The sequence below is a fragment of the Drosophila simulans genome, chromosome 3L (assembly GCF_016746395.2).
Source record: "Drosophila simulans strain w501 chromosome 3L, Prin_Dsim_3.1, whole genome shotgun sequence".
NCBI lineage: Eukaryota > Metazoa > Arthropoda > Insecta > Diptera > Drosophilidae > Drosophila > Drosophila simulans.
In genome coordinates this window covers 22,018,730-22,045,200 of record NC_052522.2, presented here as the reverse complement: position 1 = coordinate 22,045,200, position 26,471 = coordinate 22,018,730, and the positions used below count along the sequence as shown (strand labels likewise).

General features: G+C 44.5%; 1 protein-coding gene and 1 long non-coding RNA gene across 7 annotated transcripts in view; one reads left to right on the top strand and one right to left on the bottom strand.

Annotated features, from left to right (window-relative positions):
* LOC120284712 lies at positions 1-1,850 on the bottom strand. Its single transcript, XR_005543903.2, has 3 exons — positions 1,627-1,850; positions 1,252-1,560; positions 1-1,170 (listed from the first exon to the last, which is right to left on the bottom strand). It is a non-coding gene; the product is annotated as an uncharacterized LOC120284712 (long non-coding RNA).
* Positions 1,851-8,655: 6,805 nt separating this feature from the next.
* LOC6739109 (teneurin-m) overlaps positions 8,656-26,471 on the top strand; it is a 120,692-nt gene continuing 102,876 nt past the window's right edge. For all 6 annotated transcript variants that reach the window (XM_039293146.2, XM_039293143.2, XM_039293145.2 and 3 more), the window contains exon 1: positions 8,656-9,646. In XM_039293146.2, coding sequence (XP_039149080.1) covers positions 9,358-9,646 — 289 coding nt within the window. In that variant the 5' untranslated portion in view covers positions 8,656-9,357. The remainder of the gene's footprint in view (positions 9,647-26,471) is intronic.

Below are 26,471 nucleotides of genomic sequence, written 5' to 3'. Positions count from 1 at the left end.
AGAAAAATCTCGATCCTAAATGATAAGGAGGTAATTTTTGAATAGTGAAATCCTGGTATAGAACCGACTTTAAATCAGAACTATAATTCCTAAGAATCAATTACTCAAATTAGAATGTTCTTTTTTAACAATAATGTTCGATTATTACCGAACTGATAGAAAAAAAAACATATAAGAGCATAACATTTCCTCCGGTATGGCTCCGGAACTCTCCAGAGACCATAAATTCCAGGACGGAATATGAAATACCTAACTGAAACTAAAAGTGGATGAATTGTTTATTAACGGGAAGCTCGGTTGTCAAACGACAAGTGCCTAATCAGGCATCGGGCTGCCCCACGTTGGGCGCCAATTATAACTGTAACGAACACACTCATAGAGCGTTGTCCACCCCAACACACTCTGTCTACGATTTTTACCGGCATGCTCAGGGAAAATGGGCGTGGGTTTTGTGTTGCGATGAACAAGAGTGTTACAGCTACAATAGTGTAGACAGAGATACGGAAGATTCAAAAACGATAACCAAACGGTTAGGAAGCGGACAAAAGGGTGTACCTACTGAAGACGAGGCCCAGATGTTATTGGCCTTATTCATTACCCACCCTACCTGTGGAATCCATTCGGACTCCACCCTAGTACAACCACTGCTCTACATACCCTTTGGTGCCCAACAAGAAGTCAAATTAATTCATTTTGGTCCCCATATAATTAAAGATAAATATAAGATTTAGATACATTTTCCTAAACCTAATCCTTAAACTAAAAATTACGTTATTTATGTTAAGAAAATCTCTTATGGATTAATTTTGATTATCAACGACAAAATGAAAGAAAAGTAATTAAGGTAGAAATTCAAATACTGGTATATAAGTTTACATTATTCTTTTGTTCCTTCGACTTATTTTACATTAGAATTATTTATGATTAATGAGTATTTAAACTATAAACTTCTTTAAACCATGATTAATTAAGGCAAGGTATTTTAAGAATACTATTTAGGAATATCTGACTTTTATATATATATGTTTGTGTGTTTTATTATTTTGTTTTCTACTCACGCACTTTCCATCGATGTCAGCAGGCCTGATGACGTTTGATGACTTGCTGTAGGTATTACTATAAATCGGGAGAATCACATATATAAACTTGTCAGATCTCCCACAAGTTAAGCTAAATTAGAATTATAGAAATTTATAAGTAAATATTCTTATGTAAAATTAACTCAAATATAAAAAGCTATTCTAAATATACTTAATACTGAACACGATCATTCGTGTTGCGGCTGCTTCGGGTTCGCAGCATACGCAGCGACAAGGCCAGCCTGGGGCTCGTGTTGTGCCCAAATATTATTGGAATGCGCAGGGTTGAAGAAGACACCAAGCTGATTTGTGCATTAAATGGATGCACGGCGATCTGCTTCCTGCGTGCGGCGATGAAGAAAAAAAAAGAACGCCAACTCTGGGGTGGGTTGACCTGTGATCTGTCGGCAGCAGAAGAGGTCAAGCCCAGCCTTCCACTGCACACGGTGGGTGCTCCTGATGCCAGCAGTTGTAAATCTATCTGCGATCAGTGAGGCCACAGTAAATTTCACGCGTGGTCAAAAGTTTAGCGAAAAACAATACTAACCGCCTTGGCGACGCAGCCACTAAAACTCCTATCTCCAAACGTGGGACCGGCAGCGACGCAGTTAAAGGTAAACTATCACTCGGCAGTATTTGCCTTGAAAAACTATAATCCGAACCACACGATGCTCGTGGATTTTTAAATATGGATTTTGCACAATATTGAACTGCACTCGATCACGCCTTCACAAAAAGAGAACGGAAGTCTCCAATTCATGTGTGACCGTAGCTTGCTATAATCCTACTCTGGAATTTTGTGGTATTTTTATAGGGCAATTTTCATTTTGGCCAGGATTTTAATTTGCCTAAAATGGTTCGTCACCAGATAAGTGCGGTAGCACATAGAAGGTTGCCATTCGGCTCGACTCCCACACTGCTTAGATGGTTTTCGAATGGGTTTCCTCCGGCCGGCTCCTTTCCAATCTGCGGTCGCCCTGGGAATTGGGAGCTGGAAAACTGATTTGGCCTTTGACCTTTTCCTTTGGCTAAGGCAAACATAAACCAGCTAAAAGGTATGCCACCCACCCCAATCTGGCCAACTATATCCCACTGAGTGAAATGAATCTGCAATTCTATTCCATTTTGTGAGCGCTCCATTTTGATCCCCTTTTCCCCATTTTTTCTTTGGGGCAGCAGGAGAAGATGATGATGATGCCAGGGCAGGTGTGGACTTAATGCGAGTTAGCCAAGGAGCAGGTTGGCAGTGGTGGCCTGCTCCATTTGCCGTCGGCGACGGCTGCCAAACACTTTCATCTTTCGCCACAAGCCAACGGACGATAAACGGGAAAGCGAAGCAGAGAAGAAAAGCGGTGAAAAGCGCGTTGCCCTTGGAGTGTAACGGATCCCCCAGTGAATGCAAATAACTCGCAATGCCCCATCCCCCACCTCTTCCCTTCTCCGCTCCGCTGCTCCGCTTTCTGAGGTGGCACGAAAAAGTGTGGCAAGGCTGCGGGTAATCAACAAACGTTTATGGCGCCCGCTGATGAACTTGTTGATGATCGCGGCTGGTCATTTGTCTTGGAATAAGGAGAGCAGGAGATGCGCTGATATACTTTTGATGCATGCCTCGTAAAGGGGGTGGGGGATTGGGGACTCTAGAGGGTGGAACTACTCAAGTTCTTTCCCGGATTTGCATAAATATTTGCTCGCATTTTTCCTGCCAGCGAGAAGTCAACTTTTCCGCGACTTATGCAAATAGAACAGTCGAATGACAAACAGCTCTGGCACAAAGAGAAAGTGAAAATTGAATTTCGCCTTGGCGCGGAATAAACAAATTAAATTATAATTAGTAAACAAAAGCGAAGCCAAGAACAAGGGAGCTGCCCAAAACCAAGCCAGATGAAATGAAAATGGAAATTCAATGGGGGCCCTCACGAATCCTCCAGAGTCAAGGTCCTCTTGATTAGTTCTGGTTTGTCTGCTGATTGCGCTCCGCCCCCGCTTTTACCGGCAATTATCGGGAGTCAAGTGCTCTGCCGGGAACGTGGACTGGTTGGAGAGAGCGGGTGGGGGGGAGATAGTCACCCCAAGCCGCGCCAATTGCTTATCACCTTTGTGGCAATGACAGCCATCGCAGCAGACACATTCGTTAGGACTCCGGCTCCCGCGTCCTTTGGCCCCATTCACAGTTGACAAAATATGCAGCTGCGTCGTTAGCACTTTCCACACATCTCGCATTTGGAAATATTTGCCATGATTCGATTGTGTAGACACCACCCGAAACCCGAGCACCCTGCCAACCGCACCCGGAACCCAAGGAACGGAGAAAGGCGACAGAACAGGCCAGGAGAGAAGAGAGAAGGGAGAAATGAGAAAGGAGGAAGGAGGAAGCGGAGCGGGAGGCACCCAATTGAGTTTGGGTTTGGCGCCCAACGCCCGACACTCTGCATTGCTGGTTATTATTATTTCTGATATATGCGGTCTTACCCTGCGGTTGTCACTCACCCGCAGGAGCGGAGCACGAGGGGATCCGAATCTGCCGGGTGGGACTCTTCGCTTTTGGTGGTCTGTGCGGTCTCCGCTCCATGTGTCGCTGCCTCCTACTCCGCCTCCGCCGCTGCCGTTGTGTCATGGTTACATGCAAATGAAGCGTGAGTTCCCGAAAGGTGTTGAAAACCAGAGAGCGGGAGCAGGGGCTCCTTTCCGGCAAAGTCGCAGCTCTGCCATTGAAATGCTGCCTTCATCTGCATCTGCATATGCATAATTCTATGCCCAAAATATTTCACTTTTTTGCATGCCATCTTTTGTCGACAGCCAGAAGCCAGGATCTGTTCCATTTTCAGGCGTCCAATTGGTGCGGCAGGCTGTCGAAATTGTTTCGTAATTGCAGTGTTGACAGCAGCCCCGTCAAAGGTCCTGAAAAGGACGATCTGGGGAGCAGCTGGCAAATATCTTACGATGACATGAGGACTGCTAAGAAAGAGTCTTAAGACATTTATCAACATTTATATATTTAGATTTATTTATCCAAACATAAAAAGTACTCACACGAAAAGCATAGAGAAGATATTACAATTGGTTTCAAATAACTTACCTTATATGAGCAATGTCCAATACTTAATCGTGTATTTGATAGAATACTCCATGGACATAATATATTCCCCAATCCGTCTGATTGTTCCATGTAAATAATTAGATTACTTTTCGAATTCGGCGAACAACTAATTTATTGTGTATTAAACTATTTGGTACTTTGTGATTTCGCTAATTCAAGTGCTTAATTTCTTAGTTACGAACCCAATTCACTCATTGAATGCTTGTCTTGTGAGAACTTAATTGCTCATATCCCAGGAACTCCCAACCTGTCCCTAAACCCTTGCCCCATATCCTGGCGCAGCCACGTCGAGATCCCCTTGGCAAAACGGAACGCACCACAAAATTGCTCAAATGCAGCCAGACATTAATGTGTTTTCAAATTTTACGCAGGCAGCCAAACGAAGCGACTGGGTTCCCATTTTCCCCGCCTCCTCGACGAATCCCGAGGAAAAGCCACACATGTGTGTAATTTTCTTTACGAGCTGGGGGAAGTGGAAGCGGTGCGGGGTCCAAAGTGTTGCCTGATAAACGATGTCTGCTCTTCAGAGTGTCCTGCTCCAACCAACCAACCAACCAACAGGCAGTGTCGACACTCCGTCGGAATAGAAAATTCAAATTTGAAAATATGGAAATGCCGGCAACGACATTGGGCATGAAGTGAGGCAGCTGATGCTGCATGCCTCCTCCTTCCCGGGCTCCTCCTCCCGAACGCATGCGTTCACCATTGCTGCACCATTGAGGGTGCAGCTATGCAAGTCGAGCCCCAAGTCAGAGTCGCAGGCGATCTCGGGGTCGTAATTCGATTAACACCTTTCGGGCGGCGAGGAGATGGCAACGGCAACTATTGGCCTTTAATTGGTGAACGGCGTCAATGATGGTCCCGCCACCCCTCCATCCCGCCACCGCCACATGCCTCGCCACACGTTTCCCCCGCTTGTCTGCGGCTTATTAGGTGCGGAAATCTTTATTGATTGATGCATTGTTTGTTTTGGCTTGTGAATGACTCTGTGACTCCTGCCACGACCGCCCGCATTGTCTGCCACAAGGAGTTCGGAGTGGGATTGGAAATCGGAATCGGAATGGGAATCGGAGAGGGGAGCGGGAGGGAGGGCGAGAGCGGGAACCGGAGGCCACCAGATGGGCGGGGAAGTTGGAGTGCCAAGTGCCAAAGTACTTCTATCCCAGATCGTAACTCTTTCAATCATGCGGAATTTGCCCTTCGACGGGCGACACGAGTTTCCTCCGGGAAATCCGCTGGGCAAAGATTGCAGCTGTGACCTAGGGTAACATGTTCCTGACACCTCCATTTGGAACAGACAGATGCAGATAAATACAAAATCCTTGTTGCGATTCCCTATTGAAGACGAATTCATAGTTGATCGTGCAAGGTGAAAATTTATTCACTTTTATTTTATTTTTTGATATTTGGTCAGTCACATATTTGGTCATTGAAGGTCCTAAGTCGCAGCGATCAGGACCTTGAATTCAAGCGAATAGGCCATACTTTAAATTCGAGCCCCCAGTTAATATGTTCGCTATTGTAAGTGCCTTAAATCCCCTCCAGTCAGCGGCTCGAGGACTCTTAACAGGCTTCCATCTCGCATCCTTACTTACCAACTTTCATTTCAGACTGCAAATTGCATTGCCAATGCAAAAGAGAAACGCGCAGACAGAATGAACAAAGGGAGACAGGACGAAAAGGACAAAAAATCGCCTTTAATTAGTTCGCCTTTCGTTTAATGCAATCGCGAAAAAATATTTTTAATTTAAAACGCGTAATTCAATATCTCGAGTAATTTCATATAACGCCCACCCCCACCACTTACAAGCGGTGGCCAGGGGCGTGGGCGTTTGGAGGCGTGGCTGATTGTGGGGCAGGGCACAAAGTGCTGCCAGTCATTGTATCTGCCCGTTGTCCGCGTGTCCTGTCCGATTTTTATGCCAGCACAAAGTTAAGTTGAGCATTTTTGCGTGAGCCCCGATCGATGCAGCACACATCCCATTTATGCGCTTTATGTGCGGATATATGTTCAGACGATATGTGGGCCAGCATTCCGGCAGCGGGGAGAGTGCTCCAACGCAGTGTAAATTGAGGCAGGAAATGCCGTTGGACGGTTCAAAGTTGATGATTTTCAGGTCAAGAGCCGGATGCTTGCCACTTGTTGTTGCTGCTGCCACCGATGGCCAGTAATGTTACTGGCTTTTTATTTGGTGCTGCTGGTTTTAAGTGGCGATCAAATTTCTTGATTGAAGCTCCACTTCCAAGACAATGTGCAGCTGCTTGTCCTTAAACAGGATACTCCAAATGATCCGAGGACCGGGTGACGAAGGGAGGTGTGTTGTGTGGGGACTGCACAAGTAATTGCTAAAATTAAAGCAACTAGTACAAGCACAACAAACGGAGGAAGTTACAGTGGCCGGAATAGAAATTCGACACTTTATCCGGCCTGAGAAGTCCCTCAATGCTGCTTAAGCAACCAAAAAACTATCACATTCTACTGTTTAAACTCGCTGTTCTTTGGGGAATCGTACATGCTGCTTACAATAATTACAATTTATTTTTTACCGATTTCTCGCTACACAGGCAATGAATTAAAAGAAAAACTTTTGTATAACTATGTTAAAAGCCATTGTTGAGTAATTTTTGCATGTTTACCCAAATGGTTCAATTTGGAAGTAGACTTCCAAAAACTGCAAAGTTTTAATCCATTGCCCCTTAATTAAATATATGCACAACAAGCCAAAAATGTTTGTTCCTGTACGAAGACGCAGATCGAAACCTACGACAACTAGCCAAATCAGAAGTCACATTCCCCCTCGGAGTCCACATCCTGCTGATTATATTCAATGTGTCAAGTGCAGGCGAGCAATGCCTCTCTCCCTTTCTCGAATGATGCTCAAACATTTTTGCATACAACAGGAAATTGATTTTTCATCGACAGCAGAGAAAATCGGGAAAGCAAGACTCCATGTCCTATGCAAATACTTTCAGACTACAAAAAATTTGCGTCACGCGGCGTTGCCACATTGCGAGACTCGGGAAAGAAATGACAATTTCTCCGGCATCTCTTCTTCTTCCCCGCCGTATCCTTCTCGTGCTGGGAAAGCTGTCAAAAAAGCTTCAGCAACAACTTCCGCTACATGGCAGAGAATTGCCTGCACGATGGTGAGGGGGGAAGGGGGAGGGGCGGTTGTTGGAGGCGGCAGGATGAGACCTGCGTTCAAAAGTTAAGCCATTAGCGAAATGTCCTTTACTTTGCTTATAACGCAATTTTCTGCTTCTTTTCTCGGCCATGGCCCCCTCATCGCCTACCCACCCCACACTGGCCACCATTGTTTGTTTCGGACACTTTTTGGCCAGGTCCGCTCGGTTCTGGCTTGGGTGCTGAATGACAACTTCACTTGTCAGCGATTTGAAACTTTTTCGCCTCCCCTCGCCAGCGCTGACTAACTTTTCTAGCGCTAATGAAGTCTGAGGATATTTTTTGGCTGCGTGAAAATGCTCCACAGAATCTGACAGCATAATTAGTAAATGAAAAACTGTTTTGTGTAATTCCCAGGTCACAGGAGCTTCAGATACCTTGAATAACTTGAAGTACAAATTCCATTTTTTGTAAAAATTTACTTTTTACAATTATTTTTATGCAAGCTGAAAATTAAAAGTTTTCTAATGTTTTGGAATGCCCAGATATATTAAGGGCAATATATAAAGAAAATGTAAACTTAGCTATCTTTTAAAGTTTGTACCTAATAACTTAAATGCTTTCACATATCCATTGATATTTCATGCAGATGAAATCAAGTGACAATTCGTATGGTATACGTATACGCACTTTTATGTAAACCGGTTAACAGTATTGTAGTAAAATGAGTCGTTAACAGTGTCGGTGTTAGCCGCCGGCGGAGCTGTTATTACAGCGCTGTTGGCCTCAGATAATCTTAACGAAACTGGCGTGCAGCACGGTAGATTCGAATCCGCTGTACATCCATTTCCCCTTAGCCAAACGAAACGCACTTTTTAACCTTCAAACCAGAGATTCGATGAGTGCTCTCATCTGAGAGCTGCATACTCTTCTGGTCATAAAAAGGCTAAACATAATATTGAGAACAAATATTGATGGTAGCTCAAAAGAAGCACAAGAGTATAAAACAGATATTTTTATAAGTCCCTACATATCTTCTTCTATACCGATATAATCGATATAATTCATGTTGAAAATAACATTGTTTTTTTGCAATTAAACGAACCTTAACTACAAAAGTAGCACCTTTTATTCTAGCAAAATAGCTATATTTCCCGCTAACGCCAGACTTTCAGCAAATTAGCTAAATTGACAACGCTTGTGCTCTCCCGCTCGCTCTCTCTCACGCAATGCGCAGAAACAGCATGCATGAGAGAGAGCCATAAATTTGAACTGAAGAACAGAGAATTTGAAGCATCTTGTTTTTCTCTCAATTTTGCAGCGACTTGCGCTCTCTAGCTCTCTCTCTCTCTCCCAAAGACTCGGTTCGTCGTCGTTCGCTTTGAGCTCATTCGTCTTTTGAAATTCGCCTCGCACGGTCGGAATTGTCGCCGCGGAAAATGTGGATATACGAAAAGTAGCGAAAACAGCGCGTTGCTTCAGTCGAAAAATATATGAAATCGTCGGGAATCAGGCAACAAATGATACCTGCGTCTTACGAATTCTGACATAGTTTTACGATCGTCGCGCAAGCAAACACACCGTCAATACAAAAACACCGTTTTTCCCGTCGCGTTCCAGTGCTCCCCATCGTGTGTGTCCCGTGTTTTCAGTGTACGACTACTGAAGAGGCCCAAGAAATAGTATTGCGGCCTCGGCGGCAGATTGTGATTGAGCTGGGACCAGCAGCCCGCCCGCAGATTAACCGCCTGGAAATGGCCCAGTAGAAATGTTTTTGTGTGCAGTGCGTCCAGTGCCATCCGCAGCCGCATCCGCATCAGCAAGTGCATGAATAATCGCGAGTAACCAAACGCATACCAAGTCTCTTCTTCCTGCTCCCGCGCGGAGTCCTCCTCCTCTTCTTCTTCTCCTGTCCGGCTGTCTGGCCAAAAGCCCCCCAAGCCGCCAAGATTAAGTTCTCAAAGCAGCACGCCCACCACGCGTACCGCCACACGGACAACATCTACGACGGCGGCACGGACACGGACGACGACGAATGTCCGCTGGAGGCGACCGCCATGAATCCCTACGAGTATGAGTCGACTCTAGACTGCCGCGACGCGGGCGGCGGCCCCGCCCCGGCTCACGCCCACCCACACGCCCAAGGACGCACGCTCCCCATGAGCGGCCACGGGCGGCCGGCGACGGACCTCGGCCCGGTCCACGGCAGCCAGACGCTCCAGCACCAAAACCAACAGAACCTGCAGGCCGCCCAGTCGTCCCACTACGACTACGAGTACCAGCACCTGGCCCACCGTCCGCCGGACACGGCCAACAACACGGCGCAGCGGACACACGGCAGACAAGGTGAGTGAGTGAGCCGACCCCAGTGGGCACTGTGGCGTCAGTGGGATCAAACCGAAAGCTATAACTCCGGATTTTGGTCGACCAAAATAGAGCGGCTGGAAGTGATTTAAAAAAGTTTAGGAAATGAAATCCGTTTGAGTTTTGTGATTATTTCGAGAACAATTCAATTGATATTCGTAAGTTACCGTGCGTAACTTAAATGTTTGGAAATCATCGAAAAACATAAAAACGTTTCTGAGAAGAGTACCAAGCTTAAACAAGCTGTGATCCGTTTTCCATCGCATTGGTATACATCACAGAATTCTAAATCAAATTAGCTAATTGATATCAATGTTTTAACAAAATAAAGAACATTTGGTTATTAGCTTCGTTCGTTGAAAGAGGATAGAATTGTTCTAAAGCCATTCATTGCAATTTGGCTTTTGTGTATTTTAGTATTAGTTAAAAAGTTAGTTAGGAAACATTATTTCACGATGGCAACTTATGTATGTGCAAAAGGATTCAAATGTTTCTCAAACTGCCGTGTTATCTGCTAGTTCCAGAAATTATTCCTTCTCTTCGCGGACAAAATCGTGCGGGTTGGTGAGCAATTCCAGCAAGTTGCGACAAGTTTGAACAAATTACGCCGCTTATCGGCGAATGCGGCCAACATTTTGCATAAATTAAACAAATTAAGGCGGCAGTCCCGATGGGAGTGGGATTTGGGTTTCGCCTGACATTGAGCCCGCTCTTGTTTCGCATTTCATAATTTCCCTTTTTCCGACTGAGCGCGTCTTTTCACGATTTGTCTGATTAATAAAGCGAGAGCCACAATAGCCAGCGCACAAAGCGCAGTTGAAAAGGATACTCTCTGTCAGCCGACAGGAATTAGGGGAATCCCAGACGATGTCACCGTTCCGTGGAAAAATGCCTGCGGCTGGGAAATGCTCGAGACCTCTGAGAGGAGTTCGGTTTCAGTAGCCTGATTGTACACTGGCAGAAAGCGATATGTAATTCATATAATTCAAAATATAACTCATGTTGATATACATTTTGATACCCTCTAAATATTTATGAATTTTACAGAATTTTATATTCCTATATGCTCTTGTTTCGATGACAATAGTTCACGTATTTAACTCTAGATTTCGTAAGGTAGCTGCTTTTATCGATTTCAGTCCAGCCTCATCATCTTCATGGCATCTTCATGGCCACTCCAGACCTATCCAATATTTTCGATCCCTGGGTCTCGACCACGACCAACCTAACCACAAATACATACATGCTCCGACATGCTTCAGTTTTATTATTTCCGACTCTGCTTCTTGGCATTTGAACTTACACATAAGGCGGAATTTACATAACTTTATTTCTGGCATTTCCCCTTTGAGCTCCGCTGCCCCGCTCCTCATCTTCTTCATCCTCATCGAAGGATCTGCTCCTCCTCTTCATCATCCTCTTCTCCTGCCTCTCAGCGTTTTTGTGGTGTTATAAAAACAATTGCCAAACAATTGGAGCTTTGAAACGAAATAAAAATCAAATGGAAATCGAACCTGGAGCACAAGAGCGTGGGGGTGTTGCGGGTGGGGGTGGGGCTACCTGGCAGCGGGCGAAAGAATTGTAAATTTACAGCAACAAATAAATTTCGTAACTGGCAAACAATAAATTCCTGAGACCCGAAGACTTGCAGAATTTCTTTTCTGCTTTCGCGCAAGAAATGAAATTGAATAAAGTGGGCCAGGGGGGTGCGATTGGGGCGGGGCGGAGCTCGTAAATTTTCAACACTTCACCAGGCAGCAGCTTTTCTCGCCTTCCTGCTCCCCAGTGGCTGTCATAAAATTGCCAAAAAGCCAAAACAGGAAAGACCGAAAAGCAGCGGAAAATTCTTTGCCTCCCCCGCTTGTGACGCTGTGTTGATGTGTGAAAATCCGCTCGAAGCTGGAGCACCGAACTTTCAATGTCTCAATGCAATGCTTGATTTGTCGGCCGCCAATTAGCCAAATTAGGTCGAAAAACTCGGCCACTCTGCATTATTAAAAGCCAACCGCAGCCAGGTCCGAGTCCAACTCCAGATGGCCTCCAAATCCAATCACAATGCAAAAGCTGATGGCGAAAAAGGCGAGAAACACGCAACTAATTTCGAAAATGGAAGCTCCGCAAGGTCACCCCTGAATCGAAATCCAAATCCATAGCATTCGTACTCCGATTTAGATTGGGAATCAGAGGCACAGTCATTTCGATTTTCTCACACTGAGTTTTCCAGCAGCGCAAAAGCGAACAGAACGGAATGGATTAATATTTGTTTATGCCGCGCCCGATTAGTTTATGGCCCACTCAAATGGGGCCACTTTGTTTATTTTTGTCTTGGCTACAATTTTGCAAAATGGAAATCTCCTTTCGAACAATTGCTTCGAACGGCCAACAGCCTAACACTTGCTTCTGTGGCCACATAACCAAAACAATTGGAATTGTTTTGGTTGGCGTGGTGTAATTACACGGGTGCGCTCGTTTCCCCAAGTGATTCGACTCGATCCAAACCGCCGTTTCTTGGCATGGGCATGTTTCAATAATTTTGTGCTTGCGCCGCACTCCCACTTGTTCTCTCGAAGATCGCGGCACCGGCTATTTTCGGATCTGCCAGGGGGCAATACCACGGATGGCCGGAGAAGAGTGTTTTTGGGATAGCTGCCTGGGCTTCCTGTGCGTCATAGACAGCTGGGGGAGCTTCGGGGCACAACGACCGAAACAGCAGGAACCTTGGACAGCATTTGAGAGCACTCCCTGCTCAGATTATTATGGAACTATGTGAAATTGCCATGTATCGTAAATATTTATTTATTTTATTTATTTATTATGATAGATAGAATAGTTTACAAAACTAGACTAACTTAGATAGTATAGCATTAGCTACGGGGCTTACAGCTATATTTATTTACAATGTTATTATATCTTAATTTAGTTAATATCTAATTTGGTAACTAATTGCTGGCTTGTTATGTACAAATGCCTGTTTTGTTTTTAGATTTTGTGGTATAATTTAGTTTTTTTGAGGAAAAGTATGAGTTTTTGTATGTTATCTGGATTGGGTTTGCTAAGAAGGTCTAGAGGGTTGGTGTTGTTAAATATATCTTGCTTGGTTTGTAGGAGGGATGGGCATGAGTTTAATATGTGGTTTAAAGAAATATCACCTTGGCAAAACGGGCAAGTTGGTATTGAATTGGGATTTAGGTAGTGTTGGTGGGTTATGTTTGTGTGTCCTAGTCGAAGTCGTATTATTTTTATTTGGTCGAGTCTGGTCCAATTTGGGTGGGATTGTTTAAGGTAATCGCATGGGTGTGAGGTGTTCGTGTTAATAGATTGGTACCATGGACTGCAGTTTATTATGTGTTCTTTCTGTTTTGTCGCAAGGTCGGCTTTAAGGTGTTTTTTTATATCTGTGGTATTTATGTTTGGGGTGAGGATAAGTGGCATACTGCTTGCTGATTTTGCAGCTTGATCGGCTAATTCATTTCCTTTTATTCCTGAATGGCCAGGAATCCACATTATTTTAATTTTAGGTGCGTGTTGCGTTATTAGCGATCGTATTCTGCTTGGGTAAAAGCTGTTATTATTTGTGTTTTGAATTGAATCTACTGCTGATAGGGAGTCGGAGCAGATAATAAATTTGCCTCTTCGGTTTTTAGTAAGTTCTATTGCTTCTAGGATGGCGATTGTTTCGGAGGTGAGGACGGATGAATATGGGGGCAGTATGCCGTATTTCAAGACGTCTGTCTCCGTTGTAATGGCGAATGATATTGTGTAATTAATTTTTGAACCGTCAGTGAATATGAAATTGTGTGTTTTGAGGTTATTCTTTGTGTGTTCGTATAATTTTCTGTATTGGTCTGGAGATGTTTGTTCTTTCTTATGGATTCTAAGTGACGTGTCTATTAGATTGGGGAGGGTCCATGGTGGTCTGTTTTTATGGAGTTTTATTGGTTTGTAGGGTAGATTAAGTTCTAGGCTAAGTTTGATTGTTCGGTCTATTGTTGATGTTTTTTTCTTATTAGCTTTTTTAGGCTTTAAGAACTTATGTATTGGTGTGTTTTTGGAGAGGATTAGGTTTTGGGATAGTTTGGCTATTTGAAGGTCTCGTTTCATTTCTAAGGGGGGAGTATTCGATTCGTAAAGTAAGTTATTTATTGGGGTAGAGCGATATGCGCCGAGAGCTAGACGGATAGCGGAGTTAAACGGTGTTTTTATTTTGTTTAAAATGCTTTTGGGAGCATGGCCGTACAGAAACAAACCATACTCTAGTTTGGCTATAATTGTTGCTTTTGCGACATTAAGTAGTGTATGCGTGTTGCAGTTAAATTTAAGACTAGATAGGCATTTTATTATATTTAGCTTGTTGTGTAGTTTGGGTAGAAGTAGGTTTATGTGTGTGTTCCATTTGTATTTGTTGTTTAAGGTTATTCCTAGAATTTTTAAGGACGTAACGCTAGGAATTTGGAAGTTGTTGCAGCTTATCTTGCATGTGCAGTGACGTTTTCTGCATATGTGGAGGTGTTGACATTTGGATAGGGAAAGCGATGCCCCTAAGTAGGAGCACCAATTTTCTATATCGTCGAATAGATTGTCTAAGTTGAAATTTGTATTTGTGTTTTTGTTGAAATTTATTATAAGGAAGAAGTCGTCGGCATATGCGTTGAATTTAATTTCTTTATGTAGGGATATGATGTTGGATAATTTGTTGAATGCTATGAGGAAAAGTATTACGGATATGGGTGAACCTTGGGGGATTCCGTTGAATAGGGGTAACGGGCTTGATGTATGCGGACCGACGCGGACAGTTATTTTTCTGTTGCTCATGAAGTTTTTAATGTATTTTATTATTTTGGGACCCGTTTTCCATTCCTGCAATTGCTGGATTATGGAGTGCACACCTACTCGATCGAAGGCTCTTGAAAAATCAAGAGTGACGAGGGAGGTGTGCATTTTTGACTTCGTTATGAGATAGTCTACATAGAGTAGACAGTCCGAAGTCGATTTGCCTTTTTTGAACCCGAATTGTTTGTCGTTAATTAGGTTGTTATATGTCACTAGCCACCAGAGTCTTTTCGCAATTATTTTATCAAGTATCTTTGCTATACAGCAGTTGAGGGAGATGGGTCGGTATGAGGAAGTTTTCGTTTTGTCGGTGTTTGGCTTAAGGATTGGGATGATTAGGCTTGTTTTGTAGGCTTGAGGTATGTGGCTATTGAATATTTCATTAAATAGTTTCGTTATTCGGTTTTTTGTTGTGTGGGAGCTATTTTTGATCATTTGATACGAGATTCTATTTAGTCCTGGAGCACATCCTTTTAATGTTTGTAGTGCTGAGCTAAGTTCTAGATACGTTATGTTCTCTTCTATGGTTTGGGCTATTGGAGAGGGGGTGTAGAGATGTATGTTATTTCTATATTTATTGTTCCGGAACTCCTCTGAAAAGTTCCAGTCGCCGGAGAGGTCAGAGAAATGTTGTGCGAATATGTTAGCAATTTCGTTGCTAGCCAATGTAGTCTCGTTATTTACTGGGTTTGTGATGGCATGAATTTGTTTTGCTGGGTTAAGTCCGCAGAAGCGTCTTATATTGGCCCATATTTTGGATGAGGGAGTAGTGGGATGGATGGTTGAGGTGAAAGAGCTGGAAGCTTCTTTTTTCCTCTTTTTTAGTTCGTATCTAAATATTGCGTTTTTGCGTCTATAGTCTAGAATGTTGTCAACAGTAATTGTGCGGTTTAATTTTTTCCAGGCAAGTTGTTTTTCTTTACGTAATTGGTCGAGGTGTTTATTCCACCATGGAACCCTGTATGGATGTGTGTTAGGTGAGGTTTGTGGGATGGAGAGGTTTGCGCTATAAAGGATGATTCTATTGATTAGAGCGGCTTCTTTGTTTACGTTGTGGGAGGTGGGGTATTTCTTGTTGGTTTGGTGGGTAAGAGCGTTGAACTGTTCCCAGTTGGCTTCTTTGAGTTTAAAAAAGGGTCTGTAGAATTTTTGTGGATTGGTTGTTGGGAATAGTGTTGTGATAATAGGGAAATGGTCGCTACCGTGAAGATCGTTTAGTATTTTCCACTTGGCGTGGGGGGCTAGGATTGGAGAGCAGAGTGTGAGGTCTATGTGTGTGTATGTATTGTGTGTTGAAAAGTGTGTGGGAGATTTGTCGTTTAACAGGATAAGGTGCATGTTGTCAATGAATCTATGAGTTATTTTTCCTCGTTTATTTGTTGTTGGGGAGCCCCAGGATGGGTGCCATCCATTAAAATCTCCCGTAATTAGAGAGGGTGTTTGTTGTATGTTAAATGTGTTATGGAGTGTCTGGTTAGTTATGTTTTTGGTCGGAGAAATGTATGTGGAAAATATGTTTAATTTAAGTTTAGATTCTATATTTATGGCTATTGCTTCTATATCGATTGTTATGTTGAGGACAGTGTGTTGTATTGACTTATGCACTAGTAGTGCTACGCCCCCAAATCTGTTGGTGGCAATATTTGTTAATAGTTTGTAGTTTATTGGGGTTGGAATGTTATTAGTGTATTGTATATGGGTTTCTTGGAGGGAAATTATGTGGGGGGAGTATTTTTTGATTAGAATAAGGAGATGGCTGTAGTTGTTTAGATATCCTTTTAGATTCCATTGGATTATAGTTAGGGACATTTGTGAGAAAATTAAAGCTTATAACTTACTTAAAGGTAGTGTTAACGGTTAGGGTTTTGTGTAGAGTTCTATATGGATTCGCTGTCGCTGTTGTTAGTGTGCTTGTTTTTGTGGGCTTTGGCCTTTAGTTTTGATGCTTTAAGGTTTATGGATAGGTTATTGGACTTATCTTTAGGGAAGATTTTTATTTTTAGGTCTTCTGTGAGTTGTGATGAGTATGCCGTAGATGGTTTTCTGGTAGGTGTGTAGTCGGTATCCATGTCTTCTAGTTTGTCGTAGCTGTGGTGGTGGTGGTGTTGGTGTGGTTGGTTGGATAGTAAGGTTGTTTTGGCTGGTTCAGTTGTTGGTGTCTTAGCTGAAGTGTTTTGTGCTGCTGATTTGGGTGTGTGGTGCGGATTTTGTTGTTGTGATTGGGTTGTGTTTGTGTGAATATTAGGTGATGGAGTGTTTGTTGTCCTCTGGGTTGTGCCGTTTGTAAGTGTTTTGGCGTAGGTGTTTTTCGTTTGGAAGCCGTGACGTTCGAAATATATGTGTTGGGCCGTTTTATGGTCAACTTTTTGTGTGGTTTTGATTGCTGTTAATTCCTGGTTTTTTATGAACGTAGGGCATTTGCGGTCAATTGGGCTGTGTTGATGGTCAAGTTCTGGGTTATTTCGGCAATTTAAGCAGTTTTTTTCGTTTGTGCATTTTTCTCCGTCGTTTGTGTGTTTTGTTTCAGAGCAATTGATGCAAGTTTCTACACTTTTGCATATGGGTGTTGGATGACCGAAGCGGAGGCATTTTTTGCATCGAAGTGGGAGTGGGATATAGTCTCGTACTCGGACTGTTTCGTACCCGATTCGTACTATCTCGGGGAGCTTATGCGATTCAAAGGTTATAATTAAATAAATAAATATTTACCAGCTTACCGACATATAAAGGGCATGATTTCAAACTATAATTGAATACAAAAGCACATCGTTATATCTTTTTTTTTTTGTGCGGACAAAATCCACCCCAAACGTTCCAATTTGCATAGATCTGAACCAAAATTTCGCCACGGCACTCCAGATCCCTGTTGACATACCCGGCCTAAGCATCCCATCAGTATCGGCGATCCCATTCTCGGACTGAAAGCCGCTTCCGCTCGCTAATCCTGGCTGGCAGCTAAGCCGCTTATCGGCTAATCCCCAAAATCAACCTGAGAAAGGACCTCGGCCGGCGTTAGGCCCTTAACAACACCACAAAGCCCAGCTGTCATATTTGGAGAACCTGTTATGGGGGCCAATCGAATAGAGAAATGTGCAATTTCAAATTTGATTTTGGTTCGTTGTTTGGGCTGTTTGGGCTGCTCCTGGGTGCCCCGCAGGTTGTCCCAGCCAAATTTGTAGAGTGTCGGCCAGGATTTTTCTTTTCTGTGCTCCGCCGCTCGTTTACAACTGTCAATATCAGGAGATGCAGACTAGGCGCCGGCACCGAGCGAAATTCCAACTTATTACTTCCTGACAGCTGTCAAAAAATATGCAAACACCCGAGCGGCAAACTATGCGTCGAAATGTGCGCAGAATTATGTAAATCAAAGCGATTTGTAGCTGGAAAAAAGCAAAAAGAAAAAAGGGAAGAAAACTGGCAAAGGAGTGGAAAAGGTAGAACAGAAAAATTGACAGCGACGGGAAATTCAAAATGTCGGGGGCAGAAGGAGCGCGTTGTGCTGGGAAAATTACACGTAAACAGCAGGAGGCCAACAACGCCTCCTCTGTGCGAGCGTGTTCTTCATTTTTTGCGAGAAGGAGCACAAAAGAAGGGTCGCACAAAGGCCTTAAGCCCACACACTCGAGCGGGAAGAGGACCGGCGGGCTGTATGCGATAATGATGCCGCAACGCGTAGACAACCGCAAATGAGCAGGAGACGCAGGCAGATAAGGCTCGGAATTTGTTAGGTGTCTGGATGTTGGGATGACCTGACCTGCCAGAAGCCTCGCTGCGGAGTACCTGCTGCGAGCCAACTTCAACAGGCTGCAAATCCCTACAGCCCATATCTGTCTCTCTCTTTCTTCGTATGCCCCTCTCACTTGCACTACGTGCTCGGGCTGCATCAGCTGCTAGCGTTTTGTCATTGCGGGATTAGGCCGGCGGGAAAACAGGCAACGCAGGCAGGCAGAGGCGATTCCCCCTTTCCCCTTTCCCAGCTCGACATGCCTCATTTGGCCTCGGAATGGAAGAAGCTAAATGAACCCACTCGTTCATATTATAATTCGATTTTCCTCCCCTGCCAAAGCCGATTATTGGGAAGCGGGAAGAGTTCGATTCGAGCCCAAAGAAATGAATGCGCTGAGTTAGTATTTGGGGAACCTGGAAATGGAATCTGTTTGATTCCCCGTTTGTTGTATACAAAGCCAGTTTATGGCCCTTCTTTCCTTCATGGGCATAATTAAAATAATTATTTTAATTTTCTCATAAGCGTATTTGGATACGGATGACTCAATCTAATGGACAAATGCTTGTCCTGGCGAAAGTGCGATGTGTATCTGTATCTGAGCACCACTATATCTGTTTTCGCTTCCTACTTTGTAGGGAGCTGCAGTTTGGCTTTGTTTTATGACTGTTTTGTAGCATTATAAATTTGCTGAAATCCCACATTGTCTCGGCATTCGAGCGGGTGGCACGTCCTGGCCCGACTTGATGATTGTTGTTTACTGTAATTGCTGCACAATTGCTGATGTAGGGAAAAAAGAGTCCTTACCGTCCTGCCCCGTCCTGCGTCCCTCCATCCACCAGAAGCGGAGAAATATTCACGCAAAAGTCATAAAAAATATGTGAATTCTGTTTGGGTTTTTGTACTTCTCGCTGGCTTTTATTGTCGAACATTAAATTTATTATTTTTTATAGAATGTTTCACAACTGAATGCAAATTCAGGGACCCCGCCCCCAATCTTTACGAGCACTTTACATATTTTTTCAGTTGCGCTGCGTTCCGTTTCTGTTTCTGCTCCTTAATTGCACCAACCAACCAGTGCTGCAAGCAGGGGGTGGGTGGGACAAAGGGTTGCCCGAGGGTCCCCAGACGGGCCATAAAAATTATGCTTCTGGGTTTTCAGAAGCTGTAAAAACTAAGCGTAATGACAAATTCTGTGGCTGGCCTTTTACGAGACAGAGTCGCGCTTGCGATATGGTATGGGGGATCGGGAGAGATCCACCAACGATCCGCCGATAACCAAGATGCACTTGTCGCCCCATCTCAGTCATCGCCTGTCCACGCCCACCGCTCCAAAGAGCACTTCCGTGGCATTCCGGCACTCGGCAGCAGCTGTCGCTATCGCTAATAAAATATCTGAGACTCTATAAATACTGCGACCATAATGTGTGCCACTTGAATGGAAAGCAACTCATCTCAGCTCTGAACAGAACTCAGAACAGTCGCTGAAAGATTTCATTTATCAGCGAAAAGGAAGTGCTCAATGGCGAGCCACATAGGAACTTCTGACCGATACACATCATCCGTTCAAGCTGTATATGCGCGCACAGTTGGTCGTGCAATAAACCGAAATAAATAGGAGAAGAAAACCAAACTTTTAATGCCCCAAAATCTGGCACCTTAAAGCGGCTTACGGCCGGAAATTAGGCAGCAGGATAAGAGATAAGGATTCTACCAGGACTGGAGACATCTGTCGGTCGCCCAAAATGCCAAAACACTAATAAAATTTTGGCGGCCGAGCAAAGTCTTCGGAACATTTCATCATTAGGAGCGAAGGCGATAAAATAGCAAAACAACGTTTGCCTTATCACACGGAATGAAGAGGGAAAACCAAAACAACAACGCCAGAGGAGAGCGAAGTAAATCTCGGAAAATGATTTTCATTTTATGCCGCGGCGCGACCGAATGAGGAAAACCCAACAAAGGGAAGGAAAACAATAAAATAAAATTTAAGATACATTGGAGACCAAAACAAATAGGCAGCGAAATAGGAGAGATACACAGATGAAATGAAAGATACAAAGTAGGGAAAATGTCGCAGCTGTACCGCGGTGAAGGAAGGAGACGGCAGGAGCGGAGCAGGATGTCTTAGTGCCTTCTCCTGCTTTGTTCCTCCTTCAGGCCCTTGAAGTAGTTTCAATGCGAAAAATAATTTACGTGGGAATGCCAGAGGCGGGGAGTGAAGTGCGGGATGTCGGATGGCGGATGGCAAGGGAAGTGGATTCATCAGACGGACGAGATCCAGTGCTAGATAAGACTACGGACTAAGCGTAATTGAGAAGAGGTTCCCCGGCAATATCTAGCCAACGTTTCTGTGTTTATTCGATGGGAAATGAGTATTTCGTGGCAACATAAGCGTCCCGCGGCAAAGTATCTCTTAGACACTCCACGCTAATGGAAATTTTATGATAGTTGTTGCGTTGACAATTTTTATGCAACCGAAATAAAAGCCAAGGCAGGCCAAAGTATCTTTCCAAGTCATGCATTAGGCGCCTGCATAGAGATTCAGATACATTTCTGTACGCACTTCGCAGAGCGGCGGGGAGGAGCGTCGGCCAACGACCGCACATTTTTAGCACATTTTCAGGCTATCGCCTTACAATGGCCGCAGCAGCAGGGGCAGACGGCAGCGGCAGGACAACGCTTCAGGTTACAGGACTGCGCGGTCCCTTGTTCGTTCCGTTTTCTTTTTTAAGGCATTTCTGTGCGTATCGTATGACCTGTGCCCACCCTCGAAGCGAGCCTAATGAAAGGACTTCGGGCCCGTCAAAAGGACCATCATCCGTTGGCCATAGCAAACCGGTACCAACGCCAATACCACGGCAAAACCAGCATGCGGGTGTCGTAAAATAATAATAGTTGCCTGAAAAAAGCCGAAACAGGTTTCACAGAGCGGCACTCTGTCTCTTTCCCTCCGCACAGCAAGCTATCAATGTGTAAATGTTGTTGAATGTTTTTATTTGATTAGCGTTCGCTACGTGCCACATTCTCCTTTCTTCGAGCATCTTGTGCATTTTCCTGTGAAATTTTTCTTTTTCTCTCTGCTGACCCTGATGGAGATTTCACTGCCCGCCCGCCTTCCCCGATCCCCGTCCATCATCATCGCTTGGCTGCCAAGATTAATTGTGTAAGCGTAAATTTTTTAATTTCGTGGAAATAATGTTCGGGATTATTCAGCGGTGGGGAGCGGGAGGGCAAGAGGTCGGAATTCCTCATTTTGTAAAGGCAATTTGTTCGAGATTTGCCTGGGGAGCTGAAGTGGGCTCTTCGTACTATTGAAAATGTTTGCTAATAAATTTCTTTCTTTTCTCTTCTATTACAGGTGAGTAACTGAACTGATGATTTAAAGATATAAAACACATTTTTGGTGGTAAGTGCCATTACTTTGCTTGACTACTCACCTCGGCTGAAAGCGAAAATGTCCCCATACGAGGGCCACCACCCATTTAATTGTGTAAATGTGAGCTAGAAAAGTGAAAATCCTCATTGTGCTGAGGGCTGCCTTTCTGCCTTATTGCACGGCACACAATTCATTTGATGTGTGCCAAGGCTGGGTATATGAATCAGGCTGGGAATAGGAGTCAGGCTTGGAACCAGACAATGCCTCCTTTGTCAGGTGCAACAGAAAGTGGAACGAGAAGGAGGAGGAGGCGAAGGAGGAGGCTCAAAGAGAGAATCAAGTGGGCGGGCACACAAAAGATGTCCCAGCCTCTAAGCTCGGAAAACTTCTTTTCCGCCAGCTGGATTTTCCCCACAATGATTTACTCTAACTCTTTCGTCGTTTCCTCCGCTTGGCGACTGCTGGGAAAACTTTTCGCCAACTATTTTCATGCACTTGGCTCCGCTGGAAATTTCCGTGGCTTGGGGTAAACTTTTCCCGCTGAGAAAGAATTTTCTTGGTACCCTGACAGTTGTCATTTGATTGTTTTCATTTCATTTTCGGTTCGGCCATCAATAAGTGGGGAACATAATAACTTTTGTCCTCCCAGTTGTCGGAATCCCCCACGTGTGTGTGTGGGAATTTCCTTTGCTGAATCTGAGGGCATCCCTGGCACTTTAAGTCCCTCGAACGGCTAACTTTTTGTGCAATCCGCCCGCTTTTAATAAATTCAAGAACACAACGCAGCTTCCACAGGAAGAGAGCGAGAAAAAAGTAATAAAATATTAATGAAATTCCAAACACTTGGTCGTGTGGAGAGACAGACGACGCAGGCAGGAACAAAACCTGGCACTCCGCCCCCCTTTCACCTGGATAGCACCTGGAGAGCCATTTTTTGTTGCCCTTGCTTGTGCTAACAAAGCACGCACCGACCAGGTGGATTGCTGGATTGGTGGACTGTGTGGGGAGATACACGGTAGTTGGAGGCCACTTCCGTTGGGCGGCTGTTGGATTGTGCGGGACAGGACTTGGCCATGTTTTCGCACCTCAGTGCGATGTCTCCGCCCAAAGAAGAGAGACGGAACCGAGGATGAGGCAAAGCCTCTTCCCGCTCCTCTTGAGTTATTCTTGCTGCCTTGACGTCACCATATGCAAACCGATGAGAAATTTAATAGAATTTTCTCTGACAAACAAACAAATGCAACAATTTGCGGTTGAGTGGAAAAAAACAAGCTGAGAGAACTAAAATAAAATTGCAATTGAAACATGCGAGCTTACAAAAGCCACTGCCAGAGGAGGCCGCCTCCACACCACCCAACCACCCAACCACCACCCCCAGCAATGAAGTTCTATGCCAAATTGAATTTGCCCGAAACTACAAAACAAAAAACCCAAGAGGGGAGGAAGACCAAAAGTAGATGAAATTGATTTTAAAAAGCGAGCTAAGGCAGGAGGGTTGGAGCGGGTGTGCGGGGGGCGGTGGGCCAGTGGCACAACTGCTGCGGCGGCACGAAAAACAAATTAAAGTAAATTCCCCAATTTCATTTTGCGGCAACAAAGTAGAAAAAAAATAGAACAACAAAAGACCGAAAACAGAAGGAAACGCAGCCAGCAAAACAATTGCATTTCTTGGCCGAACAAAGCGTGTTTGAATGGTGATGGGGGGCAGGAAGGGAGCAGGGGAATATAAGTTTCGGAATGGAGTTTACGGAGCACAACGTCCTTGGGACAACTTTTAATGACCATCGCATAGATCATCATAAGATAAACCCAATTCCAGATCTAATCGGGAGTTGTGACCTCATAGGGCGGTTCAGTTTCTTGGTATCCGTATCCATTAGCATAGACTCGTGCAGGACCAAACTTAAACCTTAACCTTCCCTATAAACTATATAAACTGCACAAACTGCCAAACTAACTTCCGACTTTTATTTAGCCAACGAAAGAGGGACTTTAATAAAGTGTGAAAATGCCCCAAGATGAAGTTTTAGTTTTGGCCCTGAAAATCGATGCGGGGTCTTGGTTAAGAGGCTCAGAGGGCGGGGCAGTGGCAGGGGCAGCTGCGGCGTGTTTCATAAATTTTTCAACGCTGAAAATGTTATTTATATTTCATGGCGAACGAAAAATAGAAGAGCCAAATAAAAAGGCGAAATAAAAGAAGAGAAGAAACTTTGGCGCAGCACGAACGACTACAAATCGTGCGTACTGGCCACCAGGAGAGGTGGTAGGTAGGTGCAGATGATGGCGGGCGGCACGAAAATCGAGGAAAACTTTTATGCTTGGGCCCTGGGCCAAAGTCATCGTCCAACAGCGCTTTACGGCTTCGTTTATTACGTGTGAAAAGTGTGAACTGCGGAGGGGCCAGGGAAAGTCGAGGAGCGCTGATCCTGCGACAATTTCTCCAGCATCATCAAGTTGGGGCAGGACACGTGCTCAAATGGCCCACAAGCTGTGCCCAAATGCGATTTCGCGGGGAATGTTGGCGATTTCGATTTTATGCCGTTTGCCACATGAGTGGAAAACTCACTCGATTGAATCCTCCGTCCTTGTCAGATTTATAATTATTATTTCCATTGTGTAAATATAAATATTCGCTTTGCCACGCGACTCCGCTGACCACCTTAATAAATCATCGCCACCGACACGTGTCCCGTTCCCGTTCCAGTTCCAGTTCCCGCTGTTAGCCCGGCTGGGATTGGAGCATGCCCTTTGGGGTTGGAAAGCGCTGTGTGGGTGGACTGACACCTGCCCGTTTCCAGCTGGAGCTGACCTGGGCCAACAACAATTAGGACTGACATGCAACTTTGTCTCGAATTCGGACTGCCTGATAAATTTATAGCTACGGCTGTACAAATTTGTTCAACAACTTCCATTTAATTATACGAATGAAGCGAAACATTTAATTTGGTTCGTTTGAACGCTTCCAGCCCGCCCCTCCGCTCCCCTCCCCACCCCACCACGCTTTTCACGATGTGTGAGGCGTGTAATTAGCGTCTGGTTTGACTTCTGAGTGGAAGCCACGGTTCTCCGAGTGTTAATTGATCGAAAGCGCAAAACGCTGTTCCGAGCGACAATTACTAAGGGGAATTCTTTGGAGGCCGGTCAGCGATGTGTGTGGTGGTCGGTTGTCCATCTGTATCGCCACTCTGTTTCGTCACTGTATTGATTTATGCAAATATTGACACATCAATTAATATGTCAAAAAATCGACCAAACTTTCCGCTCCCCGCGTGCCCGGTCTCTAATGCTAATTGAAATTTGCGGTTTGGGCCGATATAATGCACATATGGAGCATATAGAGTGCATGGTGGCTGATTGGGTTTCAGTTTCGTGGCTGCCATGCGGTTAACCCGAAAAGCCGCGTGAGAAAATGCATCTTAAAGATGCAATCTGGCTGGAAACATCTGCATTACATGCTAACCAACTCAAAAGCCGACCGCAGCAAGGGCAATTCAGATTGGCTTAAATTTGAAGAATCTTTAGGAAGCAATGACTACTGCGAAATGAATATTTTAAGCTCGATGGTAGGTAGATTGTCAGGACCAATCCTCCAAAGGAGAATCCCTTCTTGTCGCCTTGCCGCAATAAACAAGTATTTTCATTGTCAAATCACAGGGCCCAGAATGGAAATGTCAACATAAAATGCGATGGCAAAACAAAACGAAACGGAAGAGCACGGAAAAACGCGAAAATCGGCTCGGAAAATGTATTCTTAGCCCTCCCCCGTCCGCCAAGTTTGTTTGCTCCTCTTGTTGGACCCGCACATATGTGCTGAGGACAATACATAAATAAGATAAATAAAAATTAACATAGACAACCCATCGGTGGGGGTGGGGGGCTTGTGTGAAAATCAGCGCCACATAAATACATAACATAAAATGGGTGACAGCGAAAGATATTGTCAAATTTTGCTCGAATTTTATTTGCTTTCCATGCTATCTGCTCTGCTTTCCTTCTGCTGGGAAAAGCGAGGGGAGCTGGAGGTGTTTGCCTTTGAGTTATAAAAATACGAGACACATGCAAATTATGACGAGCTCTGGAGGTGTCATCCGCCCTCAGTCTCCACTTGCACCTCCCCTTGGGGAATATGGAAATGGAAATAAAAATAAAATAGATTTATTTATTTTGACTATAAAAACTTTATTGACTCGCAGCGAAACCGATATTCAAGGCAGGTGGATGTGGATGGGCAGCTGGGCGGGAGGAGGAGGACTCGGTCCCACGAGATGTTATGTGGGACAAATTTTAATTACTTGTGAAATAATGCTTTATGAGTCACTGGGGTAAACGGAAATGTCAACATCTCGGAATTTATAAATATTCTAATCCGGGAAAGTGGCGGCGAAGTGGATCTTAAGTAGGACATTCTCGGACTAAGCCCTAATCAAAGCAGTTCCGCAGAAACGATTAATAACCAGCGCAACTGAATGTTTCGCTTTACGGGGAATCGCTACTTATTTTACTTTGTGGTAAATGATATGGTGGGCGGTGTTTGGGTGGTGAAAGGTCGTACAACTGCGAGGTACTGCCAGACTAATTGACTTGTCGACCAGCCTTAACAAGCCTCACTGTATGCAGTTGTACTACAGTGTGCACTGTGTGTGCGTGTGTGCGCCGTACACCTGAGGCCATGCACACTCATGAAAGTATGCAAATTGGGCTGGGGAGCAGGAATCATTTGTAGAACACGCAGAACTTTGGGCAGCTGGGGAACTTAGTTATGCCGCCTTAAAATGCGCAGGCGGGGGAGCACAACTTTTTACGCTTCGCATGAAAATGAAAATCTGTCACAGGCCATCCCCATACCATTTCACCTCGAGTTTGCCTGCGTGTGG